Source organism: Nerophis lumbriciformis, linkage group LG05, assembly GCF_033978685.3.
Source record: "Nerophis lumbriciformis linkage group LG05, RoL_Nlum_v2.1, whole genome shotgun sequence".
Taxonomy (NCBI): domain Eukaryota; kingdom Metazoa; phylum Chordata; class Actinopteri; order Syngnathiformes; family Syngnathidae; genus Nerophis; species Nerophis lumbriciformis.
In genome coordinates, this window is record NC_084552.2 from 12,034,549 (window position 1) to 12,058,397 (window position 23,849).

Genomic DNA, 23,849 nt, shown 5'->3' on the forward strand with positions numbered 1-23,849 from the left:
AGTAAAACGTTTTTAAATCAAACTAAATACAATTAGAATAATATGTGTAATACATAAATAAAATGCTTTGCCTATTTATCAGATAAATAAAACAAAGGTAAAAATAAATACAACTACATAAATCAATGTTTTGCCTAACTTTAAATACCATTTGATGCATACATGATACAAGTAAAAACATTTTTAAATTAAACTTAATACATTAAAATTACACAAATAGATCAAATATAGCCGAGGTTACTGTGGTTTATCCGTTATACAGTGCTCAATACCGGGGTAGAGCGGAATATTCGTGAGGTCAGGAAAAAACACGGAGGCCATTTCTTCCCAACAAGCCTGTTTCTCAGGTTTCCCTGCTCTTCAGGGGATTTTATTGAATAAAATCAATCCAAATATAAAAGTATGATTTATTACGTTCTCCATCAGGCAGAAGAACATTGATGGGAGAAGTCAGGCACACCATTGAGGTTTTACATTTGAATTTTTATGTATTTATTTCGACATATATATGTACTTTATTTATATTTATTTTTTATAAGTAGGCAAAACATTGACGTTAAACAATGTATTTTATGTATTTATTTGTTAGGTCAGGAAAAAATACGGAGGCTATTTCGTCCCTACAAGCCGGTTTCGCAGGTTTCCCCGCTCTTCAGGGGATTTTATTGAATAAAATCCTTATGACATTTTAGCGAAAAAAGTTTTAAGAATATATACATTTTCTGTCATCTACAATATATACGATATATATACGATACTGTCATATTGATATATATTTCTGTCATTTATGTAATTTTAATTGATTAATTTTATTGAATAAAATCCCCTGAAGAGCAGGGAAACCTGCGAAACACGCTCGTAGGGATGAATTAGCCTGTGTTTTTTCCTCACCTAACTAATAATTAGATAAAATGTTTTGCCTACTTATTAAATAAATGACACCAAGTAAAAAATAAATATAAATAAAACAAAATACATATATGTGTCAAAATAAATACATTAAAATTCAAATGTAAAACCTCAATGGTGTGCTTAACTTCTCCCATCAATGTTTTTTCTGCCTGATGGAGAACATACTAAATCATAGTTTTATATTTGGGTAGTTCCAAGGGCGATCATTTTCTATTTTTATTTCTATTTGGTCTTGGAATATTCCGCTCCTTTCTCATCAGCTCCTCCTTTTCTGATGTTAATGGAAGTGGATTCGACATTTTAAATGTTTATTATTATAGCAATTTGGCTGTGAAAGTTAAGGATTTTTATGATTTCTGATCGTTTGTGAGGGCACCAAAGGGACTTCTGTGTGTGCGTGTTGGCAGAGCAGCGCATAAAATTCCGCTTGTTGTTGTCCGTTGTTTTGGTATAGTAATAAATAAATAGATAAAATACATTGTTTAACATCAATGCTTTGCCTACTTACTAATAAATAAATGAAAACGAGTAAAACATAAATATAAATAAAACAAAGTATGTATATATGTCGAAATAAATACATACAAATTTAAATGTAAAACATCAATGCTGTGCCTAACTTCTCCCATCAATGTTCTTCTGCCTGATGGAGAACGTAATAAATCATACTTTTATATTTGGGTAGTTCCAAGGACGATCATTTTCTATTTTTATTTCTATTTGATCTTGGAATATTCCGCTCCTATCCCATCAGCTCCTCCTTTTCTGATGTTAATGGGAGTGGATTCGACATTTTAAATGTTTATCATTATAGCAATTTGGCTGTGAAAGTTAAGGATTGTTGTGATTTCTGATCGTTTGTGAGGGCACCAAAGGGACTTCTGTGTGTGCGTGTTGGCAGAGCAGCGCATAAAATTCAGCTTGTTGTTGTCGGTTGTTTTGGTTTAGTAATAAATAAATAGATAAAATACATTGTTTAACATCACTGCTTTGCCTACTTACTAATAAATAAATGAAAACGAGTAAAAAATAAATATGAATAAAAAAAAGTACGTATATATGCCAAAATATATACATACAAATTTAAATGTAAAACATCAATGGTGTGCCTAACTTCTCCCATCAATGTTCTTCTGCCTGATGGAGAACGTAATAAATCATACTTTTGTATTTGGGTAGTTCCAAGGGCGATCATTTTCTATTTTTATTTCTATTTGGTCTTGGAATATTCCGCTCTTTTCCCATCAGCTCCTCCTTTTCTGATGTTAATGGAAATGGATTCGACATTTTAAATGTTTATTATTATAGCAATTTGGCTGTGAAAGTTAAGTTTTTTTCTGATTTCTGATCGTTTGTGAGGGCACCAAAGGGACTTCTTTGGGTAGTTCCAGATTTCTCCTGTTAAAATCACCAGGGGCGGCATTTTTACATTTTTTTAATTACTATTTGATCTTAGTTTATTTTTGCTAGTTGATGTTCCACGCAACACCGGTCCTACTCTCTACTTGGTCGACGAGGAAGGGTAGGCGTTTCTGACCTTGCTGGAGTTCTGGTCCACGTTGAAGCGGGCCACGTTGTGCTCCGTCACCTCCTGGCCCATCTGGGAAACCATGAACTCGGCCAGCTTGGCGGCCAGGAAGGACTTGCCGGTGCCGCTCGGCCCCGACAGGATGATGCGGCGGTGCTCCATCAGCAGGTTGAGGTACCGCTGGACGATGGGCTTGGGGATGAGCGTGTCGAACACCAGACTGTCAACACTGTTGTCCTTCACGCCTGGGGACAGAGGAGCAGAACCACAGGTGACTTCCTCTCCTCCCGTCACAGAGCGCCATCTTTCCTCTCCGCCGCACCTTTCAGGTGGATCTTGATGACGTTGTCGCCCACCAGGTAGCCGCAGGGCAGCAGCTCGGGCACTTCAGAGGAGTGGGCGCGGACCACCTCGCCCATCCTGTAGCAGACGATGCTGTCCGAGCTCAGACCGAGGCTGGTCACCGGGTCCACCCGGAACACGTACTCCTGCAAGACCACTGGTCATCTTTACGTTGCAAACATAACCCTGACCTCGAGAGGAACTGCACTTTCTTTTGGGGATTTTTGCCTACCATTATGCATTCTAAATCGTAAAATACGGCAAGCACGAGGTGGCTAACAATGCAGCTGACGAGAGCACACTATTTTGCCCACAACGCTCCCCAAAAAAACATGCAAAAAGTGCCAACAATACTCTATTTACATGTCGTGACCTGAATATTAACATGTGTGGTGAGGGGAGCAGTGAGCAGCAGCTGTGGCCGCGCCTGGGAATCATTTTTGGTGATTTAACCCCCAATTCCAACCCTTGATGCTGAGTGCCAAGCAGGGAGGTAATGGGTCCCATTTTTATAGTCTTTGGTATGACTCGGCCGGGGTTTGAACTCACAACCTACCGATCTCAGGGCGGACACTCTAACCACCAGGCCACTGAGTAGGTTTTATTGACATATATTGACGTATTGAGCTGCTGCATCGCCTCTGAGTTGGTGAAAGTTAATTCTAGATGATAAATCATGTCTCTCACCTGGATAGTAGAAGGTTGTGGACATAAACCCACACGTTGGTCAACTTTGACGTCCAACTTAGACCCGGAGATGGCCAGAAAGACATGAAAAAAATGTATTTTTTTCTCCACACTTTTGTGAGGATTATGGTGAATTGTTCATGTAAAGGGGAATATATAAACATCCCAGTGAGAGCAGACATTGTACAGTAAGTGGTTGTTTTATTATGTTTGCATGTCTTGTTTAGCACTTAGCAATACCGCGACATGATGCTTAGTGTTTGACTAAAGCTGCGTCTGTTTAGCATACAGCTTCTAAAACTTGTAGATCGTCCTACTTATACTCAGGCTCAAAAATAGAAGTTTCTGGATCATCATTAGTCCCGAAGTAGTCTTTGTTGTCTCTCATCAAGTCTGTCATGATTAGTAGTCTTGTTGTTGTTGAAGGGAAAGTAAATGGTGGCCAGAAAGACACGAAAAAACGGTATTTTTTTCACCCTTTGTGAGGATTATGGTGAATTGTTCATGTAAAGGGGAATATATAAACATCCCAGTGAGAGCAGACATTGTACAGTACGTGATTGTTTTATTATGTTTGCATGTCTTTTTTAGCACTTAGCAATACCGCGACATGATGCTTAGTGTTTGACTAAAGCTGCGTCTGTTTAGCACACGGCTCCTAAAACTTGTCGATCATCCTCCTTATTCTCAAGCTCAAAAATAGACGTTTCTGGATCATCATTTGTACTGAAGTAGTCTTTGTTGTCTTTCATCAAGTCTGTCATGATTAGTAGTCTTGTTGTTGTTGTTGAAGGGAAAGTAAATGGTGGCCAGAAAGACACGAAAAAAATGGATTTTTTTCACCCTTTTGTGAGGATTATGGTGAATTGTTCATGTAAAGGGGAATATATAAACATCCCAGTGAGAGCAGACATTGTACAGTAAGTGGTTGTTTTATTATGTTTGCATGTCTTGTTTAGCACTTAGCAATACTGCTACATGATACTTAGTGTTTGACTAAAGCTGCGTCTGTTTAGCACACAGCTTCTAAAACTTGTTGATCATCCTCCTTATATTCAGGTTAAAAAATAGTCGTTTCTGGATCATCATTAGTCCAAAGTAGTCTTTGTTGTCTTTCATCAAGTCTGTCATGATTAGTAGTCTTGTTGTTGAAAGTAAAGTAAATGGTAAATGGGTTATACTTGTATAGCGCTTTTCTACCTTCAAGGTAGTCAAAGCGCTTTGACACTATTTCCACATTCACCCTTTCACACGCTGATGGCGGGAGCTGCCATGCAAGGCCCTAACCCATCAAAAGCAAGGGTGAAGTGTCTTGCTCAAGGACACAACGGACGTGGTGACGTCGTTACAAGGTCGGGATTGAACCAGGAACCCACCGCGCCACGCCGTCCCCAAAGTGAACATTGTGATGTGTCTGTGTAATTAATACGTAAATATTACATGTTATTATGAATGTTACTAGATACTACATATATACTTACATCATGTATATATTACATGTTATAATGAATGTTACTAGATACTACATATATACTTACATCATGTATATATTATATGTTATTATGAATGTTACTAGATACTACATATATGTTTACATCATGTATATATTACATTTTATTATGAATGTTACTAGATACTACATATATGTTTACATCATGTATATATTATATGTTATTATGAATGTTACCAGATACTACATATATACTTACATCATGTATATATAACATGTTATTATGAATGTTACTAGATACTACATATATACTTAGTGTGTATATATTACATGTTATTATGAATGTTACTAGATACTACATATATACTTACATCATGTATATATTACATGTTATTATAAATGTTGCTACATACTACATATATGCGTACATCATGTATATATTACATGTTATTATGAATGTTACTAGATACTATATATATATACTTACATTATGTATATATTACATGTTATTATGAATGTTACTAGATACTACATATATACTTACATCATGTATATATTACATGTTATTATGAATGTTACGAGATACTACATATACACTTACATCATGTACATATAACATGTTATTATGAATGTTACTAGATACTACATATATACTTAGTGTGTATATATTACATGTTATTATGAATGTTACTAGATACTACATATATACTTACATCATGTATATATTACTTGTTATTATGAATGTTGCTAGATACTACATATATACTTACATCATGTATATATTACATGTTATTATGAATGTTACTACATTACATATACACTTACATCATGTATATATTACATGTTATTATGAATGTTACTAGATACTACATATATACTTACATCATGTATATATTACATGTTATTATGAATGTTACCAGATACTACATATATACTTACATCATGTATATATTACATGTTATTATGAATGTTGCTAGATACTACATATATACTTACATCATGTATATATTACATGTTATTATGAATGTTACCAGATACTACATATATACTTACATCATGTATATATTACATGTTATTATGAATGTTGCTAGATACTACATATATACTTACATCATGTATATATTACATGTTATTATGAATGTTACTAGATACTACATATATACTTACATTATGTATATATTACATGTTATTATGAATGTTACTAGATACTACATATATACTTACATCAAGTATATATTACATGTTATTATGAATGTTACGAGATACTACATATACACTTACATCATGTATATATAACATGTTATTATGAATGTTACTAGATACTACATATATACTTAGTGTGTATATATTACATGTTATTATGAATGTTACTAGATACTACATATATACTTACATCATGTATATATTACATGTTATTAAGAATGTTACTAGATACTACATATATACTTACATCATGTATGTATTACATGTTATTATGAATGTTACTAGATACTACATATATACTTACAGTGTGTATATAAAACCTTGATTAAGTTTTTGGAGGTTTTTTAGAGCACTTTATAGACGGAATACGTCAACACCTATTAGCGTCATTGTTAGCTGGCTCTTGCTAGTGTTTATTTAATATTTAGAATGCATTAAAAAAAAGATGTGTTCTTGTCTTACATAAGGAGTTTGAAAAATAGACAAAACAAATAAAAAAGCTGCAGTTCCCCTTTAAAGACGTTTGCACGGCGCTACCTTAAAGAGGCGTCTAATGACGCCGTCCAAGACGTCCCACTTGGTCTTCCCACTCACGCCTATCGAGCCAATCAGGTACTCCCGCATTTGCGTGCCCTGCATGTTGGACAAGAGCGGGTGTAAGGAGTATCTGCCAGGAGAACGCACAACAACATAGAAGATGAGAACTGACCATGGTTCTACTTGGTCCACTGTTGATGTGAACCACGATCCGCACACTGCGACCTTCCTTGCGCAGGTTTCCATCGTAGCTGTCGTCCAGTAGAATATCTAAATGAGCAACACAAGTTTTTAGCTACTGAGCACAATTTAGGAACCAATCTTACAGTAGTCAGTGTGCAGCACGGATCATAAACTTAACAGGCAGGCCAGTCTGGTACCCGCACTCTTTTACTATGAAGCCACGCTGTTGTAACATGTGGCTTGGCATTGTCTTGCTGAAATAAGCAGGGGCGTCCGTGCTAACATTGCTTGGACGGCACAACATATGTGTGGAAGGGGATTGTGATCAGCGCGCTGCAGGGGTAAAGATCAGCGCCTCTGTCCAGGGTGCTGAAAACAGAGCGCCATCAGACGGGGGCGTGGCATGTGCTGACGGCGAGACACAGCTGGTAGATGATTAGTTTGCACAGGTGGTACGTGTTGAACTAATCATCTGTTGTCTTTAACAGCGAGCGGCCGGGTGCAGGAGGAGGAGGATCGGAGAGACGGAAAAGTCAACAAAAGTACGTATTGAAGAACTGCAAAAAACATATTAAACCCTGTCAACTCTGCGCTACCGGCTTCCAGTGTGAATCTGTGGGACTGTAAGTAGAAAAAGCTTACAATATGTTACTCCCAAACCTGTATGTACCTTTCAGCATTAATGGTGCCTTCACAGATGTGTAAGTTACCCATGCTTTGGGCACTAAATGACGAGCTTTGGCTAGAAACACTATGATGCATACATTGGATAACTGTTTCCGATGTCTATGTTTTTGTATCTGTCCCTAATTCAAATAAACCTCTATAATAATAATAATAATAATAACTAATACACCCCCATACCATCACAGATGCTGGCTTTTGAACTTTGCGCCTAGAACAATCCGGATGGTTCATTTCCTCTTTGGTCCACAGTTTCCAAAAACAATTTGAAATGATGACTCGTCAGACCACAGAACACTTTTCCACTTTCTGGGTGTTGTTGATAAATGGCTTTGGTTTTCCATAGTAGAGTTTTACCTTGCACTTACAGTTGAAGCGACCAACTGTAGTTACTGACAGTGGTTTTTCTGAAGTGTTCCTGAGCCCATGTGGTGATATCCTTTACACGCCGATGTCGCTTTTTGATGCAGTATCCCCAGATTGATCGAAGGTCCGTGTTATCATCGCTTACGTGCAGTGATTTCTCCAGATTCTCTGAACCTTTTGAGGATATTACGGACCGTAGATGGTGAAATCCCTAAATTCCTTACAATAGCTTGTTGCGAAATGTTGTTCTTAAACTGTTCAACAATTTGCTCACGCATTTGTTGACAAAGTGGTGACCCTTCACAGATGTGTCAGTTACCCATGTCTTGGGCACTAATACACCCCCATACCATCACAGATGCTGGCTTTTACACTTTGCGCCTATAACAATCCGGATGGTTCTTTTCCTCTTAGGTCCGGATGACACGACGTCCACATTTTCCAAAAACAATTTGAAATGTGGACTCGTCAGACCACAGAACACTTTTCCACTTTGTATCAGTCCATCTTAGATGAGCTCAGGCCCAGCGAAGCCGACGGCGTTTCTGGGTGTTGTTGATAAACGGTATTCGCCTTGCATAGGGGAGTTATAACTTGCACTTACAGATGTAGCGACCGACTGTAGTTACTGACAGTGGGTTTCTGAAGTGTTCCTGAGCCCATGTGGTGATATCCTTTACACACTGATGTCGCTTGTTGATGCAGTACAGCCTGAGGGATGGAAGGTCACGGGCTTAGCTGCTTACGTGCAGTGATTTCTCCACATTCTCTGAACCCTTTGATGATATTACGGACCGTAGATGGTGAAATCCCTAAATTCCTTGCAATAGCTGGTTGAAAAAGGTTTTTCTTAAACTGTTCAACAATTTGCTCACGCATTTGTCGACAAAGTGGTGACCCTCGCCCCGTCCTGGTTTGCGAACGACTGAGCATTTCACGGAAGCTGCTTTTATACCCAATCATGGCACCCACCTGTTCCCAATTAGCCCGTTCACCTGTGGGATGTTCCAAACAAGTGTTTGATGAGCATTCCTCAACTTCCTCAGTCTTTTTTGCCACTTGTGCCAGCTTTTTTGAAACAAGTTCCAAATGAGCTAATATTTGCAAAAAATAACACTGTTTTCCAGTGCGAACGTTAAATATCTTGTCTTTTTTAATTACGAGACAAGTAAGTGAGGAAGGAACTTTTGTTGGATTATGAACAGTAAAATCCTACTTTTGACATGTTTAATGAAGATCCAGTATATATATAATCTACTCCGTGTTTCCACACAACCCACAAAATGTGTTTGTTGCGTCCTAATTGGCATCCGAGGCCTCTCTGAGTTGATTTCTTCCTGTTTTTTTTCCCCCACCATCAAAGGTCAGCCGAAGCGACTTTTTCCTCCTCTCACACTTCGGAAACAAAATGTCAGGCTGCCAAAGTCGATTGCGACGCTCGCCATTGTCTGACGCTCAACTGACCTGACATGATGGTGTCGGTGATGTTGAGGTTGTTGAGGGACAGGCCCAAGGACTGACGCGAGGAGGACGAGGACGTGCTGGAGGTCTCGGAGGGCGGCCGGGCCGTCTTGACGGGCGTGGCCGTCGGCGTGGCGTTGCCGCTGGACTTGAGGCGGTCGTTCTCCGCTTTTAACGTCTCGATCTCGTTCTGGAAAGGAAGACAAGGATGAAGATGAAGGGAAAAAAACCCCCACATTTTTCCATGAGTAGAGAAAACTAAAGTAGTCCAAATGAATAATAAATATAAGAACTCGAAAATTCCCGTGCCCTGGTATTGTTGAAATTTCCCCCTTTCCGAAGGTATAACATATGTGGGGGGTTCGTTGGCCGGTTCGTCCCGTATTACAAACCCCGTTTCCATATGAGTTGTGAAATTGTGTTAGATGTAAATATAAACGGAATACAATGATTTGCAAATCCTTTTCAACCCATATTCAGTTGAATATGCTACAAAGACAACATATTTGATGTTCAAACTCATAAACTTTTTTTTTTTTTTGCAAATAATAATTAACTTAGAATTTCATGGCTGCAACACGTGCCAAAGTAGTTGGGAAAGGGCATGTTCACCACTGTGTTACATGGCCTTTCCTTTTAACAACACACGTTTGGGAACTGAGGAGACACATTTTTGAAGTGGAATTCTTTCCCATTCTTGCTTGATGTACAGCTTAAGTTGTTCAACAGTCCGGGGGTCTCCGTTGTGCTATTTTAGGCTTCATAATGCGCCACACATTTTCAATGGGAGACAGGTCTGAACTACAGGCAGGCCAGTCTAGTACCCACACTCTTTTACTATGAAGCTACGTTGATGTAACACGTGGCTTGGCATTGTCTTGCTGAAATAAGCAGGGGCGTCAATGGTAACGTTGCTTGGATGGCAACATATGTTGCTCCAAAACCTGTATGTACCTTTCAGCATTAATTGTGCCTTCACAGATGTGTAAGTTACCCATGTCTTGGGCACTAATACACCCCCATACCATCACACATGCTGGCTTTTACACTTTGCGCCTATAACAATCCGGATGGTTCTTTTCCTCTTTGGTCCGGAGGACACGACGTACACAATTTCCAAAAACAATTTGAAATGTGGACTGGTCAGACCACAGAACACTTTTCCACTTTGTATCAGTCCATCTTAGATGAGCTAAGGCCCAGCGAAGCCGACGGTGTTTCTGGGTGTTGTTGATAAGCGGTTTTCGCCTTGCATAGGAGAGTTTTAACCATACTTGCCAACCCTCCCGAATTTTCCGGGAGACTCCCGAAATTCAGCGCCTCTCCCGAAAACCTCCCGGGACAAATATTCTCCCGAAAATCTCCCGATTTTCAGCCGGAGCTGGAGGCCACGCCCCCTCCAGCTCCATGCGTACCTGAGTGAGGACAGTCTTTTTTTTTATGACAGGAGGACAACAGGGTGACAAGAACTAAATCATCCAGACTAGAGACACATTGTATTATTATGTTTATCTTACCTAAAAATAAATATATTTATTAATTACAAAAAAAACTAAATACATTTTTACTATATTTTGCTAAAAACATCAAAATTAATTGTGTTTTTATTTGTATTTTTTCTGACTCCTTATTACATCCAGTCATAGAATTATACATTAAAATAAACATATATGAAATAATTAATTTTAAATGATCATAATAATTCATTTAAAATGACCATATTTAATTATTAAAATAATTGCTTGTTTATCAACAACTTTAGCATTTTATTCATTACATTTTGAAACTCTCAGAAGCCAAGTTATATTATGTCCTTAAGATTTATTTATGCAAGTTTGAAGTATCAATTATCTAAACACAGTTTTGTTAGCATATTTTCAGGATGTAGATATATATATATACATATATATATATATATATATATATATATATACGTATATATATGTATGTCAATATACACCTCCCCTCTTAACCACGCCCCAGTCCCACCCTTGACCACGCCCCCCCACCCCACCCCCACCCCCATATATATATATATATATATATATATATATATATATATATATATATATATGAAATACTTGACTTGGTGAATTCTAGCTGTCAATATAAACCTCCCCTCTTAACCACGCGCCCGCCCACAACCACGCCCCAGTCCCACCCCCGACCACGCCACCCACCCCCAGCCCCCCACCTCCCGAAATCGGAGGTCTCAAGGTTGGCAAGTATGGTTTTAACTTGCACTTACAGATGTAGCGACCGACTGTAGTTACTGACAGTGGGTTTCTGAAGTGTTCCTGAGCCCATGTGGTGATATCCTTTACACACTGATGTCGCTTGTTGATGCAGTACAGCCTGAGGGATGGAAGGTCACGGGCTTAGCTGCTTACGTGCAGTGATTTCTCCAGATTCTCTGAACCCTTTGATGATATTACGGACCGTAGATGGTGAAATCCCTAAATTCCTTGCAATAGCTGGTTGAGAAAGGTTTTTCTTAAACTGTTCAACAATTTGCTCATGCATTTAATGACAAAGTGGTAACCCTCGCCCCATCCTTGTTTGTGAATGACTGAGCATTTCATGGAATCTACTTTTATACCCAATCATGGCACCCACCTGTTCCCAATTAGCCTGTTCACCTGTGGGATGTTCCAAATAAGTGTTTGATGAGCATTCCTCAACTTTATCAGTATTTATTGCCACCTTTCCCAACTTCTTTGTCACGTGTTGCTGGCATCAAATTCTAAAGTTAATAAAAACGTTTTTTTTTTAATCAGTTTGAACATCAAATTTGTTGTCTTTGTAGCATATTCAACTGAATATGGGTTGAAAATGATTTGCAAATCATTGTATTCCGTTTATATTTACATCGAACACAATTTCCCAACTCATATGGAAACGGGGTTTGTACTTGTGCAATGACAATAAAGTCCTATCCTATCCTATACGTGTGGACAATGCTGAAGAAACAAGTCCATGTCAGAAAAGCAACACATTTAGCTGAACTGCACCAATTTTGTGGTCAAGTGGTCAAGCAGAAGCTTGTGGATGGCTACCAAAAGCGCCTTATTGCAGGTAAACTTGCCAAGGGACATGTAAGCAAATATTAACATTGCTGTATGTATACTTTTGACCCAGCACATTTTCAGTAGACCCATAATAAATTCATAAAAGAAGCAAACTTCATGAATGTTTTTTGTGACCAACAAGTATGTGCTCCAATCACTCTATCACACAAAAATAAGAGTTGTAGAAATGATTGTAAACTCAAGACAGCCATGACATGATGTTCTTTACAAGTGTATGTACACTTTTGACCAGGACTGTAAGTAGTGCCATGTTCTTGACTTTTACTTGCTTGAGCCCCAATCAAACAGCATTCAAAGAGCTGGCTTACTTAGTTTGTACTCCAACTTTTCAAAGAGCCAACATCACTGGTGTTGTTATTGCTAAATCAGTGCGGGGGAATTATGGGCTGTGAGCGACGTTTTGTGATCATCAAGGGCGAGTGAGCCTGACTCTGTAGGTCAAGTCTCCGATAAGACGCCTTACAAGATCAGAGGGAAGATTATTTATTGGCTTCTACAAAGGAGGCAGTGTGAAGCTTTGGCCTTGGGATATGATTTGACTCAGCGTCCGTGCAATTATAATAATACTGTATCATCTTGTACTGTATTAGTACTATTATCACACAAAAAGACTGGAATAAACTTCCCATGCACTTTTTCTTGCAAAATATTGGTTATTGAGTAACATTGACTGAACTTGGATCTTATTATGACATACAATATATAACCCATGTTGCCTAACAATTAAATATTGTAGTATTTTTTTTTACCTGTGTGCCGTTAAAGTATTTTATTATAGCTTTTAAATGTATGCATTTTTTTAAAACACTGTATAAATTATAGGTTTACAGCAGGAGTGTCCAAACTTTTTGACTTGGGGGCCACACTGGGTTACAGAATTATGTATATACATATACATATATATATATATATATATATATATATATATATATATATATATATATATATATATATATATACATATATATATATACATATATATACAGTATATATATATATATATATATATATATACATATATATATATACAAACCCCGTTTCCATATAAGTTGGAAAATTGTGTTAGATGTAAATATAAACGGAATACAATGATTTGCAAATCATTTTCAACCCATATTCAGTTGAATATGCTACAAAGACAACATATTTGATGTTCAAACTGATAAACTTTTTTTGTTGTTGCAAATAATCATTAACTTTAGAATTTGATGCCAGCAACACGTGACAAAGAAGTTGGGAAAGGTGGCAATAAATACTGATAAAGTTGAGGAATGCTCATCAAACACTTATTTGGAACATCCCACAGGTGAACAGGCAAATTGGGAACAGGTGGGTGCCATGATTGGGTATAAAAGTAGATTCCATGAAATGCTCAGTCATTCACAAACAAGGATGGGGCGAGGGTCACCACTTTGTCAACAAATGCGTGAGCAAATTGTTGAACAGTTTAAGAAAAACCTTTCTCAACCAGCTATTGCAAAGAATTTAGGGATTTCACCATCGACGCTCCGTAATATCATCAAAGGGTTCAGAGAATCTGGAGAAATCACTGCACGTAAGCAGCTAAGCCTGTGACCTTCGATCCCTCAGGCTGTACTGCATCAACAAGCGACATCAGTGTGTAAAGGATATCACCACATGGGCTCAGGAACACTTCAGAAACCCACTGTCAGTAACTACAGTTGGTCGCTACATCTGTAAGTGCAAGTTAAAACTCTCCTATGCAAGGCGAAAACCGTTTATCAACAACACCCAGAAACGCCGTCGGCTTCGCTAGGCCTGAGCTCATCTAAGATGGACTGATACAAAGTGGAAAAGTGTTTTGTGGTCTGACGAGTTCACATTTCAAATTGTTTTTGGAAACTGTAGACGTCGTGTCCTCCGGACCAAAGAGGAAAAGAACCATCCGGATTGTTATAGGCGGAAAGTGGAAAAGCCTGCATGTGTGATGGTATGGGGGTGTATTAGTGCCCAAGACATGGGTAACTTACACATCTGTGAAGGCACCATTAATGCTGAAAGGTACATACAGGTTTTGGAGCAACATATGTTGCCATCCAAGCAACGTTACCATGGCCGCCCCTGCTTATTTCAGCAAGACAATGCCAAGCCACGTGTTACATCAACGTGGCTTCATAGTAAAAGAGTGCGGGTACTAGACTGGCCTGCCTGTAGTCCAGACCTGTCTCCCATTGAAAATGTGTGGCGCATTATGAAGCCTAAAATAGCACAACGGAGACCCCCGGACTGTTGAACAACTTAAGCTGTACATCAAGCAAGAATGGGAAAGAATTCCACCTGAGAAGCTTCAAAAATGTGTCTCCTCAGTTCCCAAACGTTTACTGAGTGTTGTTCAAAGGAAATGTTTATCAGTTTGAACATCAAATATGTTGTCTTTGTAGCATATTCAACTGAATATGGGTTGAAAATGATTTGCAAATCATTGTATTCTGTTTATATTTACATCTAACACAATTTCCCAACTCATATGGAAACGGGGTTTGTACCTTGAAGGCACTCAAAGCGCTTTGACACTATTTCCACATTCACACACTGATGGCGGGAGCTGCCATGCAAGGCCCTAACCACGACCCATCAGGAGCAAGGGTGAAGTGTCTTGCTCAAGGACACAACGGATGTGACTAGGTTGGTAGAAGCTGGGGATCCAACCAGGAACCCTCAGATTGCTGGCACAGGCCACTCTACCAACCGCGCCATGCCATCCCCAGAAAGAAAGAAATAAAACCTCGGCTTAGGTCTGATAAACCTCACCTGCATGCGATTCATCGCCTCCCGGATCTGGTCCAGGTGGTGGGCGGAGCTTAGCGCCTCCAGGCGGATGTCCGTCAGCTTGAGCTCCTTCTCCCTCAGCTCGTTCTTCAGCTGGAGGATAATTTGGGCCTCGGCCTCCGTGCATTCGCACAGCCTGCAGCCGGGACGGGTGAAGGGGGTACTTAGAGGGTTACTCACACCAAACACAAACACAGAAATACACAACTTTTTTTTAGGGGGTGGAGTCAGGGAGGGAAACTGGCAAAGGGAGCATTAAAGGTCATTTGGAGCTGAATCTTCCCATGTTCAGTAGGAAAAGTGTCAAAAAGACCGCAAGCACACTTGCATGCTTTAAATGGATATTTGTGGTGTCAGCTGCAGTGATGATGTTGATGGTAGTCATGGTGATGCACGGCAAAGTCACACACACACACACACACACTGCACACACACACACACACACACACACACACACACACACACACACACACACACACACACACACACACACACACACACACACTGCACACACACACACACACACACACACACACGTTTATGTATTTCTTACCTTCTTGAGACCTGAGAAAAATGCCTACCTCTTTAGGACCAACCTTTACTAGATATATAAAGATGTGTATTTACAACATTAATAATATATACAAACTATGCCAAATACAAAAAAGGTCAAATTTTAGTTTATTTTTTATTTTTATTTTATTTTTTGTTTGGAAGTGTGTGAATGCTCCAAAACATTCACACGTATGCTTTTCTACACTAAAAATGGTTTTCCAGGACATTTTTCCCATTTAAAATAATTTGGCCATTTTTCAAACTTTCACCATTTTTGCATTTTTTTCAACCTATTCAAACCATTCAACCTTCAACACATTCCACTATCCTGGAAATTCAAACTACTCCTTTTCCAAGTTCAACAAAATTCCAGGATTTTCTAAAATTCCTGGTTTTTCAAAGCCCTATTTCCACACGAATACTCCTTCCACATTTTTCACCCCATTCAAACCGTTCCAACTTCAAACTGTTCAGCCTATTCGTTTCCCGAAAATTCCCAGATTTCCCGTTTTCCAGGACATTTTTCCCATTTAAAATGATTTGGCCATTTTTCAAACTTTCACCATTTCCACGTGTTTCAACCTATTCAAACCATTCCACCTTCAACACATTCCACTATCCTGGGAATTCAAACTACTCATTTTCCAAGTTCAACAAAATTCCCTAAAATTCCTGGTTTTCCAAAGCCCTATTTCCACGCGAATACTCCTTCCACATTTTTCACCCGATTCAAACCGTTCCAACTTCAAACTGTTCAGCCTATTCGTTTCCCTTGACAAATTCCAAAAATTCCCAGATTTCCAGGACATTTTTCCCATTAAAAATGATTTGGCCATTTTTCAAACTTTCACCATTTCTACATGTTTCAACCTATTCAAACCATTCCACCTTCAACACATTCCACTATCCTGGGAATTTAAACTATTCCTTTTCCAAGTTCAACAAAATTCCAGAATTTCCTAAAATTCCTGGTTTTTCAAAGCCCTATTTCCACACGAATACTCCTTCCACATTTTCCACCCGATTCAAACCGTTCCAACTTCAAACTGTTCAGCCTATTGGGGAATCGCGGGTTTCCATGACAAATTCCCCAAATTCCCAGATTTCACGGTTTTCCAGGACATTTTTCCCATTTAAAATGATTTGGCCATTCCTGGAAACTCAAACTACTCCTTTTCCAAGTTCAACAAAATTCCAGAATTTCCTAAAATTCCTGGTTTTCCAAAGCCCTATTTCCACACGAATACTCCTTCCACATTTTTCACCCGATTCAAACCGTTCCAACTTCAAACTGTTCAGCCTATTTGTTTCCCGAAAATTCCCAGATTTCCAGGACATTTTTCCCATTTAAAATGATTTGGCCATTTTTCAAACTTTCACCATTTCCGCATTTTTTCAACCTATTCAAACCATTCTACCTTCAACACATTCCACTATCCTGGGAATTCAAACTACTCCTTTTCCAAGTTCAACAAAATTCCTGGTTTTTCAAAGCCCTATTTCCACACGAATACTCCTTGCACATTTTTCACCCGATTCAAACCGTTCCAACTTCAAACTGTTCAGCCTATTCGTTTCCTGAAAATTCCCAGATTTCCCGTTTTCCAGGATGTTTTTCCCATTTAAAACAATTTGGCCATTTTTCAAACTTTCACCATTTCCACTTGTTTCAACCTATTCAAACCATTCCACCTTCAACACTTTCCACTATCCTGGGAATTCAAACTACTCCTTTTCCAAGTTCAATAAAATTCCAGGATTTTCTAACATTCCTGGTTTTTCAAAGCCCTATTTCCACACGAATACTCCTTCCACATTTTTCACCCGATTCAAACCGTTCCAACTTCAAACTGTTCAGCCTATTCGTTTCCCGAAAATTCCCAGATTTCCCGTTTTCCAGGACATTTTTACCATTTAAAACGATTTGGCCATTTTTCAAACTTTCACCATTTCCACGTTTCAACCTATTCAAACCATTCCACCTTCAACACATTCCACTATCCTGGAAATTCAAACTACTCCTTTTCCAAGTTCAACAAAATTCCAGGATTTTCTAAAATTCTTGGTTTTTCAAAGCCCTATTTCCACATGAATACTCCTTGCACATTTTTCACCCGATTCAAACCGTTCCAACTTCAAACTGTTCAGCCTATTTGTTTCCTGAAAATTCCCAGATTTCCCGTTTTCCAGGACATTTTCCCCATTTAAAATGATTTGGCCATTTTTCAAACTTTCACCAATTCCGCATTTTTTTCAACCTATTCAAACCATTCCACCTTCAACACATTCCACTATCCTGGGAATTCATACTACTAATTTTCCAAGTTCAACAAAATTCCCTAAAAATTCCTGGTTTTCCAAAGCCCTATTTCCAAGCGAATACTCCTTCCACATTTTTCACCCGATTCAAACCGTTCCAACTTCAAACTGTTCAGCCTATTTGTTTCCCTTGACAAATTCCAAAAATTCCCAGATTTCCAGGACATTTTTCCCATTTAAAATGATTTGGCCATTTTTCACTTTTACCATTTCCACATGTTTCAACCTATTCAAACCATTCCACCTTCAACACTTTCCACTATCCTGGGAATTCAAACTACTCCCTTTCCAAGTTCAACAAAATTCCAGGATTTTCTAAAATTCCTGGTTTTTCAAAGCCCTATTTCCACACGAATATTCCTTCCACATTTTTCACCCGATTCAAACCGTTCCAACTTCAAACTGTTCAGCCTATTCGTTTCCCGAAAATTCCCAGATTTCCAGGACATTTTTCCCATTTAAAATGATTTGGCCATTTTTCAAACTTTCACCATTTCCACATGTTTCAACCTATTCAAACCATTCCACCTTCAACACATTCCACTATACTGGGAATTCAAACTACTCCTTTCCCAAGACCGTTTCAACTTCAAACTGTTCAGCCTATTTGTTTCCTGAAAATTCCCAGATTTCCCGTTTTCCAGGACATTTTCCCCATTTAAAATGATTTGGCCATTTTTCAAACTTTCACCAATTCCGCATTTTTTTCAACCTATTCAAACCATTCCACCTTCAACACATTCCACTATCCTGGGAATTCAAACTATTCCTTTTCCAAGTTCAACAAAATTCCAGAATTTCCTAAAATTCCTGGTTTTTCAAAGCCCTATTTCCACACGAATACTCCTTCCACATTTTCCACCCGATTCAAACCGTTCCAACTTCAAACTGTTCAGCCTATTCGGGAATCGCGGGCTTTTCCATGACAAATTCCCCAAATTCCCAGATTTCACGGTTTTCCAGGACATTTTTCCCATTTAAAATGATTTGGCCATTCCTGGAAATTCAAACTACTCCTTTTCCAAGTTCAACAAAATTACAGAATTTCCTAAAATTCCTGGTTTTCCAAAGCCCTATTTCCACACGAATACTCCTTCCACATTTTTCACCCGATTCAAACCGTTCCAACTTCAAACTGTTCAGCCTATTTGTTTCCCGAAAATTCCCAGATTTCCAGGACATTTTTCCCATTTAAAATGATTTGGCCATTTTTCAAACTTTCACCATTTCCGCATTTTTTCAACCTATTCAAACCATTCTACCTTCAACACATTCCACTATCCTGGGAATTCAAACTACTCCTTTTCCAAGTTCAACAAAATTCCTGGTTTTTCAAAGCCCTATTTCCACATGAATACTCCTTCCACATTTTTCACCCCATTCAAACCGTTCCAACTTCAAACTGTTCAGCCTATTCGTTTCCCGAAAATTCCCAGATTTCCCGTTTTCCAGGACATTTTTCCCATTTAAAATGATTTGGCCATTTTTCAAACTTTCACCATTTCCACGTGTTTCAACCTATTCAAACCATTCCACCTTCAACACATTCCACTATCCTGGGAATTCAAACTACTCATTTTCCAAGTTCAACAAAATTCCCTAAAATTCCTGGTTTTCCAAAGCCCTATTTCCACGCGAATACTCCTTCCACATTTTTCACCCGATTCAAACCGTTCCAACTTCAAACTGTTCAGCCTATTCGTTTCCCTTGACAAATTCCAAAAATTCCCAGATTTCCAGGACATTTTTCCCATTTAAAATGATTTGGCCATTTTTCAAACTTTCACCATTTCTACATGTTTCAACCTATTCAAACCATTCCACCTTCAACACATTCCACTATCCTGGGAATTCAAACTGCTCCTTTTCCAAGTTCAACAAAATTCCAGAATTTCCTAAAATTCCTGGTTTTTCAAAGCCCTATTTCCACACGAATACTCCTTCCACATTTTCCACCCGATTCAAACCGTTCCAACTTCAAACTGTTCAGCCTATTCGGGAATCGCGGGCTTTTCCATGACAAATTCCCCAAATTCCCAGATTTCACGGTTTTCCAGGACATTTTTCCCATTTAAAATGATTTGGCCATTCCTGGAAATTCAAACTACTCCTTTTCCAAGTTCAACAAAATTCCAGAATTTCCTAAAATTCCTGGTTTTCCAAAGCCCTATTTCCACACGAATACTCCTTCCACATTTTTCACCCGATTCAAACCGTTCCAACTTCAAACTGTTCAGCCTATTTGTTTCCCGAAAATTCCCAGATTTCCAGGACATTTTTCCCATTTAAAATGATTTGGCCATTTTTCAAACTTTCACCATTTCCGCATTTTTTCAACCTATTCAAACCATTCTACCTTCAACAGATTCCACTATCCTGGGAATTCAAACTACTCCTTTTCCAAGTTCAACAAAATTCCTGGTTTTTCAAAGCCCTATTTCCACACGAATACTCCTTCCACATTTTTCACCCGATTCAAACCGTTCCAACTTCAAACTGTTCAGCCTATTCGTTTCCTGAAAATTCCCAGATTTCCCGTTTTCCAGGACGTTTTTCCCATTTAAAACAATTTGGCCATTTTTCAAACTTTCACCATTTCCACTTGTTTCAACCTATTCAAACCATTCCACCTTCAACACTTTCCACTATCCTGGGAATTCAAACTACTCCTTTTCCAAGTTCAATAAAATTCCAGGATTTTCTAACATTCCTGGTTTTTCAAAGCCCTATTTCCACACGAATACTCCTTCCACATTTTTCACCCGATTCAAACCGTTCCAACTTCAAACTGTTCAGCCTATTCGTTTCCCGAAAATTCCCAGATTTCCCGTTTTCCAGGACATTTTTACCATTTAAAACGATTTGGCCATTTTTCAAACTTTCACCATTTCCACATGTTTCAACCTATTCAAACCATTCCACCTTCAACACATTCCACTATCCTGGAAATTCAAACTACTCCTTTTCCAAGTTCAACAAAATTCCAGGATTTTCTAAAATTCTTGGTTTTTCAAAGCACTATTTCCACATGAATACTCCTTCCACATTTTTCACCCGATTCAAACCGTTCCAACTTCAAACTGTTCAGCCTATTTGTTTCCTGAAAATTCCCAGATTTCCCGTTTTCCAGGACATTTTCCCCATTTAAAATGATTTGGCCATTTTTCAAACTTTCACCAATTCCGCATTTTTTTCAACCTATTCAAACCATTCCACCTTCAACACATTCCACTATCCTGGGAATTCATACTACTAATTTTCCAAGTTCAACAAAATTCCCTAAAATTCCTGGTTTTCCAAAGCCCTATTTCCACGCGAATACTCCTTCCACATTTTTCACCCGATTCAAACCGTTCCAACTTCAAACTGTTCAGCCTATTCGTTTCCCTTGACAAATTCCAAACATTCCCAGATTTCCAGGACATTTTTCCCATTTAAAATGATTTGGCCATTTTTCACTTTTACCATTTCCACATGTTTCAACCTATTCAAACCATTCCACCTTCAACACTTTCCACTATCCTGGGAATTCAAACTACTCCCTTTCCAAGTTCAACAAAATTCCAGGATTTTCTAAAATTCCTGGTTTTTCAAAGCCCTATTTCCACACGAATATTCCTTCCACATTTTTCACCCGATTCAAACCGTTCCAACTTCAAACTGTTCAGCCTATTCGTTTCCCGAAAATTCCCAGATTTCCAGGACATTTTTCCCATTTAAAATGATTTGGCCATTTTTCAAACTTTCACCATTTCCACATGTTTCAACCTATTCAAACCATTCCACCTTCAACACATTCCACTATACTGGGAATTCAAACTACTCCTTTCCCAAGACAGTTTGAACTTCAAACTGTTCAGCCTATTTGTTTCCTGAAAATTCCCAGATTTCCCGTTTTCCAGGACATTTTCCCCATTTAAAATGATTTGGCCATTTTTCAAACTTTCACCAATTCCGCATTTTTTTCAACCTATTCAAACCATTCCACCTTCAACACATTCCACTATCCTGGGAATTCATACTACTAATTTTCCAAGTTCAACAAAATTCCCTAAAATTCCTGGTTTTCCAAAGCCCTATTGCCACGCGAATACGCCTTCCACATTTTTCACCCGATTCAAACCGTTCCAACTTCAAACTGTTCAGCCTATTCGTTTCCCTTGACAAAATCCAAAAATTCCCAGATTTCCAGGACATTTTTCCCATTTAAAATGATTTGGCCATTTTTCACTTTTACCATTTCCACATGTTTCAACCTATTCAAACCATTCCACCTTCAACACTTTCCACTATCCTGGGAATTCAAACTACTCCCTTTCCAAGTTCAACAAAATTCCAGGATTTTCTAAAATTCCTGTTTTTTCAAAGCCCTATTTCCACACGAATACTCCTTCCACATTTTTCACCTGATTCAAACCGTTCCAACTTCAAACTGTTGAGCCTATTCGTTTCCCGAAAATTCCCAAATTTCCAGGATATTTTTCCCATTTAAAATGATTTGGCCATTTTTCAAACTTTCACCATTTCCACATGTTTCAACCTATTCAAACCATTCCACCTTCAACACATTGCACTATACTGGGAATTCAAACTACTCCTTTCCCAAGACCGTTTCAACTTCAAACTGTTCAGCCTATTTGTTTCCTGAAAATTCCCAGATTTCCCGTTTTCCAGGACATTTTCCCCATTTAAAATGATTTGGCCATTTTTCAAACTTTCACCAATTCCGCATTTTTTTCAACCTATTCAAACCATTCCACCTTCAACACATTCCACTATCCTGGGAATTCATACTACTAATTTTCCAAGTTCAACAAAATTCCCTAAAATTCCTGGTTTTCCAAAGCCCTATTTCCACGCGAATACTCCTTCCACATTTTTCACCCGATTCAAACCGTTCCAACTTCAAACTGTTCAGCCTATTCGTTTCCCTTGACAAATTCCAAAAATTCCCAGATTTCCAGGACATTTTTCCCATTTAAAATGATTTGGCCATTTTTCACTTTTACCATTTCCACATGTTTCAACCTATTCAAACCATTCCACCTTCAACACTTTCCACCATCCTGGGAATTCAAACTACTCCCTTTCCAAGTTCAACAAAATTCCAGGATTTTCTAAAATTCCTGTTTTTTCAAAGCCCTATTTCCACACGAATACTCCTTCCACATTTTTCACCCGATTCAAACCGTTCCAACTTCAAACTGTTCAGCCTATTCGTTTCCCGAAAATTCCCAGATTTCCAGGACATTTTTCCCATTTAAAATGATTTGGCCATTTTTCAAACTTTCACCATTTCCACATGTTTCAACCTATTCAAACCATTCCACCTTCAACACATTCCACTATACTGGGAATTCAAACTACTCCTTTCCCAAGATCAACAAAATTCCAGGATTTTCTAAAATTCCTGGTATTTCAAAGCCCTATTTCCAGGCGAATACTCCTTCCACATTTTTCACCCGATTCAAACCGTTCCAACTTCAAACTGTTCAGCCTATTTGGGAATCGCGGGCTTCCCCTTGACAAATTCCCAAAACTCCCAGATTTCCCGGTTTTCCAGGACATTTTTCCCATTTAAAATGATTTGGCCATTTTTCAAACTTTCACCATTTCCGCATTTTTTCAACCTATTCAAACCATTCCACCTTCAACACATTCCACTATCCTGGGAATTCAAACTGCTCCTTTTCCAAGTTCAACAAAATTCCAGAATTTCCTAAAATGCCTGGTTTTCCAAAGC

At 38.4% G+C, this 23,849-nt stretch overlaps 1 protein-coding gene across 1 annotated transcript in view; it reads right to left on the reverse strand.

Moving 5' to 3' along the window:
- Nucleotides 1–23,849, reverse strand: part of nav3 (neuron navigator 3) — a 571,589-nt gene that overhangs the window by 14,893 nt on the left and 532,847 nt on the right. The window contains exons 29-34 of the mRNA XM_072913146.1: nucleotides 15,215–15,368; nucleotides 9,357–9,543; nucleotides 6,832–6,929; nucleotides 6,660–6,755; nucleotides 2,763–2,928; nucleotides 2,450–2,685 (exon numbers count right to left, since the gene is read on the reverse strand). Coding sequence (XP_072769247.1) covers nucleotides 2,450–2,685; nucleotides 2,763–2,928; nucleotides 6,660–6,755; nucleotides 6,832–6,929; nucleotides 9,357–9,543; nucleotides 15,215–15,368 — 937 coding nt within the window. The remainder of the gene's footprint in view (nucleotides 1–2,449; nucleotides 2,686–2,762; nucleotides 2,929–6,659; nucleotides 6,756–6,831; nucleotides 6,930–9,356; nucleotides 9,544–15,214; nucleotides 15,369–23,849) is intronic.